This window comes from Kryptolebias marmoratus, linkage group LG2 (assembly GCF_001649575.2).
Source record: "Kryptolebias marmoratus isolate JLee-2015 linkage group LG2, ASM164957v2, whole genome shotgun sequence".
Lineage (NCBI taxonomy): Eukaryota > Metazoa > Chordata > Actinopteri > Cyprinodontiformes > Rivulidae > Kryptolebias > Kryptolebias marmoratus.
In genome coordinates this window covers 1,126,660-1,132,396 of record NC_051431.1, presented here as the reverse complement: position 1 = coordinate 1,132,396, position 5,737 = coordinate 1,126,660, and the positions used below count along the sequence as shown (strand labels likewise).

The following is a 5,737-nucleotide window of genomic DNA, read 5'->3' as shown; positions in this document are numbered from 1 at the left end:
GGACCGGGTTTAGAACTCCAACAGGACCAGGTTTAGAGCTCCAACAGGACCGGGTTTAGAGCTCCAACAGGACCAGGTTTAGAACTCCAACAGGACCGGGTTTAGAACTCCAACAGGACCAGGTTTAGAGCTCCAACAGGACCGGGTTTAGAGCTTTAGCTTTTTTAAATCCTTTATCTACGCTGTAGGACGTAGCTCTGTTCCAATATTTGTTCACTGGAATCCTAACGAGGCCGTTTGGAGCCGTGTTGATTTTAAAAGCAGCGCTCTGGTGCAGAAAGTTCTGCTTTTCACATGTGACTAATAAAAATAAATAAATCTGCCTAATTATATCATAAACTCAAGTGTAGGTTCTGTTTTCTTAAAGCAAAATTTGTCAGCGGAACAGAAAGTCGTACTTCCAGACAGAGTTGCGGTCAGTGGGATACTTGTTGAGGTTCTTCAGCAGCTCCAGCAGAGCCAGCTGGATGCACTCTTTGGTGGAGACGTTGGTGTAACACAGTAATTCATGGAGAGCTTCCCTGATGTCCCGGGACGAGTCCTGGACACACAGAGACCTGATCAGCGCGTCCACTCACAGTGGAACACCTGTTTTACGCCTCACCTGGGTTAGCCAGCACCTACCTCCAGGACGGCGAGCACCGTGTCCAGCTGGTCCTCCCTGAGCGTGATGTGGGTGGAGATTTCTCTCAGCACGTGGATGGACTCCAGCCTCACTTCCTCGATCTCATCGTTAAACATGTCGACCAGGAAGTCCAGACACTTTTCAGCGAAGCTCGGAGACGACCGAGCGAGCTGGCACAGCGCCTCCACCGCCGCAATGCGCACCTCTGAAGGGACCAGAAACCGAGAACATGTTTAGAAACGCAGCTTCGTTCCAACACATCAGGACCAAAGTGCTTCAGTAAATGTTTGTCGTACCAAACATCTCGTCCTCCAGGCCGTGGACGAACCCCCCGCAGGCTCCTGAGGCGATGAGGTTGACCGTGTTGGTGTCTAGTTTCTCCTTGGGAGCATCATCGGCCCACTTCCTGCCTGAGGAGAACTCTCCGGAAGCAAAGAGCTCTTTGGCGCGTTCGTGGGCTGTACGCTTCCTCTAAACACCGAAGGGTTTATAAAACACGGTGAACGTATTTAACTTTAGTTACTTCGAGAATAAATTTGAGTTACTCACTCTGAGGTCTGACATGAGCTTCTTATCCAACGTTTGCTCCAGGAAGTGAGGGCTGACCTGCAGCATCGAACCCTGAGACACAAGAAAAGGATTTTAAAAGCTGCCATCGAGTCTTTTCAGACAGAGAGAGTCTAACGTTAACTTTCTCTTTATTTAGTGTTTTTTTACTGCACAAAACTTCATTTCGGTGATCTGAGGCTGAATAACTGTGGCTTATTAATCTTACAGAGAACTCTTCAGGTTTCTGTTAGAATCGGTTTAAAAAAGGCTGATTAAACCTGAGAAATAACTGAGATTATCTCACCAGTGTTTTGGTGGCCTGCACTCGGACCATCCAGGAGCCGTCGCTGACCATGTGACTGATCTTCCCGAAGGCGTCGTCAACCAGCCGGATCTCCTCATTGGACGACGGGATGGGCACGATGCTGATTGGACAGAGAGAGATTACACTTACTAACCAACTTCTTATTGAATACAGAGATAAAGTATACAATGTTTAATTTATTTACTTTGGTGTTTAATTCCCATATAAGTTGACTAAGAAACTTCTTTAAGAAAAAGTTGTTTTTTGGGTCAGTTTCCACAGAAACAACCGATCTGGACCTGAGTTTTCTGAGCAGCCTTTGGTGCTTTGTTGTTAATCAAAAGAAAAAAAGAAGCAAACTGAGCTTCAGCCACAGATAAATCTGGACTGCTTCACCTTTCTGGGTACAGCTGGCTGAGCACCCAAACCATCTGCACGGCCGCAGAGCGAACCTGCTCGTAATCATCCGACAGCAGCCTGCAGGCCTGCAAACAGGAAATGACACGTTACTGTTCAGTAGCACTCTGCGGCCCTGCAACAGTTTGTTGTTTTTGTCCTTAAAACTGAGCTACAGTTCAAACAGACAGTCTGCTTCTTTTCTGTTGTTGTTTCTTCAGATTAAACTCTCCTCTCTTTAAAACAGCAGGAATGAACGTGTAAAAATCAATGAAATAAGATGCTGGAAGTTCTTAAACCATCAGAAATGTTTTACTTTCAATCGCTCTACCTACTGAACAGAAAGCCTTGTGTATAAACCGTGCACATATACGTGCACACATCAGGGTATATAACACCAACTGCCTGACAGATGTGTTGATATGAGGACCACATCTGGACTCTAAACCCCGTCAGAGTCTAAATAAACAGACCTTCACCACAGAGGAAACAAACCAGAATTCTACCTGTTCATAAATAATCTGATGAATCTTCATTCCTCTCTCGTGAAGCTGCAGCTAGAAAACAAACAGAATGAGTCGACTTGTTCAAATAAAGGAAGATCAGCCAGCGCGGGACAGGATCCGTGTTAGTGGAGGTGCTTTGCTGTGTCCTACCATGGCTTTAAGGGCGGCGGTGCGGACTCTGGGGTCCTGATCTGCAAAGTAGTTACTGATGATGCTCTGAACGTCCCTCACTCCTCCTGCAGTAACACATTGAAACAAAATGGACTTTTTATGGAATTTGGTGGAGCTGACATGTTTAATTATATCAAAGTTATGATTCAAATGGATCCTGCCAAAAAAAGTAAAATATGGTGGTTTTATGAAGAAACCTTTGCCATTTCATATGTTTTAAGATGGAGGAAAGTTGTTGTTTCTCCTTCAGCGGCTCCCCTCCGCAGGGGTCACCACAGCGAAAAAGCGTAAAACAGATTTGGAGATTGTTTTAAACCAGACACCCTTTCTGGTGAAACCTGGGCTGCAGGACTGACTTCTTAGAAAACAAAGAAATAAAGGGTGACTCAAAACTTTTGCACAGTACTGTACAAAGCCATAACTCAGACCTTGTGATGAGCCTGGTCCCTCGCCGTCTTTACCCAGAGGAGTGTCCACTAAGCCGAGGCATCCCAGGAGCTGCAGACACTTGTTCCTCACCCCAAAATACGTATCAGACAGGTGCTAACGAGGACAAAGAAATAAAACGTTAAGAACTCAGGAGTGTTGTTGCTGTTCTGACAGGAAGTCCTGTCTCTGAGTGCCGGTTGTTACCTTGTAGGCCACCTCTACGAGCCTCAGTCTGACTGCAGGACTCTCAGGCAGTTGTGCTCCAATCACCAGCAGAGTGTCCAGCAGCTGAGCAAGGACCTGATGGGAGTCTGAAGACACACAGGAGGACACAAAACTGAACAAATGAAGCCTTTGTTACCTGTTACAGTTCGGGTTTATTACATAATCATCAGATTATGAAATGATCTGTTACCAGTGTGTAAATGTGCCTTACTCTCATTGCTGAGTGTGTTAATGGCGTCATCAACGATGCAGTCGGGGCTGAAGCTGCTTGTTTTGGAGAGCAGACCCAGCAGAGAAGCAATCTTCAGCCTCACAGAGTTATCAGTCTCCTGACAGAAAACATCATCATCAGTTGTTAATCTCATCTTAAAATAAAGCAAATAATCAGGATTCTAAGACGCTAAAATGTGTGGTTTTAGCTTCACCTTGTAGTAGTGCTCCAGCAGGATTCTGATCACCCCCTCCACGCTCTCCGCCTCCACGGGTTTGCGTGCGAACTGCAACAGGTACTGCAGGGCGTCGGTGGAGTTGGTGGCTTTACACAGGTCGATGTGCAGAGCTGCAGACTTGCTGAGTTTGGACAGGCGCAGCTTCTTGGCTGGAGCTTCTTCATGAGGAATCTGCAAGAGCACAAAATATATTCCTAAATCAAAGTGTCTTGTTATTGTAATGTCTTTTTAAGCTGTCTAGGAATAACTAAAAAGCCATGACGTTCAGGGATGGACCAGTCTTTAGGCACTTCGTTAATAAAGAGATAGAATTTGTCTATATTTTTCAGGTAATTATAAAATAAATCACAAAGATAACCCAAGTTGACAGACATAAGTTCTACTTAAAGCAAATGAACAGTATGTGAAAGTCATGTCCAAAGAAATAAAGTCCAGTATGGACCTGACACATAACCTGGGAACTGCATCATCTTTCACTTGATCCATCTCCAGTATGAACAATTTCAGCATAAAATGAAGCAAAGATTTAAAAACATAAATAAATGAGAACTAACTAATGACTCATTATCTCCTACAAACAACTTAAACATCCATTCAGAACTAACACGGACTCACAAATGTAGTACAGACTGCGCATAGAAACAATTACAAACCAACTTCACAATCTAAACATATTAAATACATCAGTTCTGATAGGAGCTAACATTAACGGAGGCTAACTGACTCAGTTTTTAGTATTTAACTCGCTGAAATTCAGAATAATTTAAATAACCTGCAGTCGTTTAGCCTGGCCTGAATAAAAGCAGCTCAGATAGTGCACAAAGACACACGCACTTTGTTTTATTTTACAACTGACTGCTTGTTGTTGTTGTTGGTTAGCTTAGCAGGTAGTTAGCATTTTTTAGCCTAGCAGCTAGTTAGCATCTTTTAGCTTAGCATCTAGTTAGCACGTCGGCGCATCCTTCAGTTTCTGTTTTCGGCTCGATGAGAAGCGACACAAAGAAGGATTTCTTCTGCTCACCTGAACAACTTTAGAAAATTCCTCATAAACTCGTTTTTTCAAATGAGCAGCCATGATGTCCAGAGAGGTTGGCTAGCTAAGCTCTACCATTTAGAATGCGAATTGTCCCTCTACACTTCCCGTACCTACGGCTGGAAACTAAAAACGCGTTTGACGTCTAACGCAAATTTATTTTCATAACATTTATAATCATTGTCTATCATCTACTGTTATAGGGACTACAAATTGTTAAACTCATGCAGTTATTTACTTAGTGTTCAGAAATTAAAATAACAATTGTTTTTCAAATTTTTGTCTGTCTAGTTGTCCATTTAGTTTATTTTTTTTAGTATAGAGTGAATTATAGGACTTAAAATCAATCAGAAGGCTTGTGAAGGATCATTATAGAGAAAAGATGTTTTAAATATAATATGATTCCACATATCTTTCATTTTTAGTGGACATAGCTGCAAGTCGCTCATTTTAAGAGCAAGGAAAAATTATATTTGAATTTATTTCATGTTGTCAGTTTCTGCACAGATATTACATTTCAGTCAAAGTAAGAAGGATACATTGTTGTTGTCAGTTTAAGTATTTTTTGTCCTGTGATAAATATTTGCAGAAATCTCAGCATATTTATTAATAATCATATTAACAGCTTCTTAATGAGGTCTCCTCTTTGGTGTTTTTGAAATAATGAAGGAAAAAGAGACACACTGAGATAACAGTGGATAAAAAACAGGAGACCAGAACTTTTTTAAAAAAAATTTATTTTAACAAACAAAAAAATAAAGGTTTCTGTTGAAAATAGTTATAATTTGAACAATTACAGAAGCAGAAAGTTAAAAAAAGTACAACTCAGAGGGATGGACAGTCATGAACAGTCATGGACGGACATTCAGAGACAGACAATCAGGTGGACAGTCAGACGGAGAGACAGGAGGACAGTCAGGGGCAGACAGGAGGACAGTCAGGGACAGACAGGAGGACAGTCAGTGATGGACAGACAGGAGGACAGTCAGTGATGAACAGACAGTCAGGGACAGACAGGAGGACAGTCAGTGATGAACAGACAGTCAGGGA

General features: G+C 42.6%; 1 protein-coding gene across 1 annotated transcript in view; it reads right to left on the bottom strand.

Annotated features, from left to right (window-relative positions):
• ints4 (integrator complex subunit 4) overlaps positions 1 to 4,797 on the bottom strand; it is a 12,691-nt gene extending 7,894 nt beyond the window's left edge. The window contains exons 1-13 of the mRNA XM_017431091.3: positions 4,676 to 4,797; positions 3,631 to 3,825; positions 3,417 to 3,534; positions 3,185 to 3,291; positions 2,980 to 3,094; positions 2,531 to 2,616; positions 2,381 to 2,431; positions 1,875 to 1,963; positions 1,479 to 1,599; positions 1,175 to 1,246; positions 922 to 1,096; positions 625 to 830; positions 399 to 541 (exon numbers count right to left, since the gene is read on the bottom strand). Of these exons, the coding sequence (XP_017286580.1) occupies positions 399 to 541; positions 625 to 830; positions 922 to 1,096; positions 1,175 to 1,246; positions 1,479 to 1,599; positions 1,875 to 1,963; positions 2,381 to 2,431; positions 2,531 to 2,616; positions 2,980 to 3,094; positions 3,185 to 3,291; positions 3,417 to 3,534; positions 3,631 to 3,825; positions 4,676 to 4,729 (1,532 nt within the window). The 5' untranslated portion in view covers positions 4,730 to 4,797. The remainder of the gene's footprint in view (positions 1 to 398; positions 542 to 624; positions 831 to 921; positions 1,097 to 1,174; positions 1,247 to 1,478; positions 1,600 to 1,874; positions 1,964 to 2,380; positions 2,432 to 2,530; positions 2,617 to 2,979; positions 3,095 to 3,184; positions 3,292 to 3,416; positions 3,535 to 3,630; positions 3,826 to 4,675) is intronic.
• Positions 4,798 to 5,737: the final 940 nt, after the last annotated feature.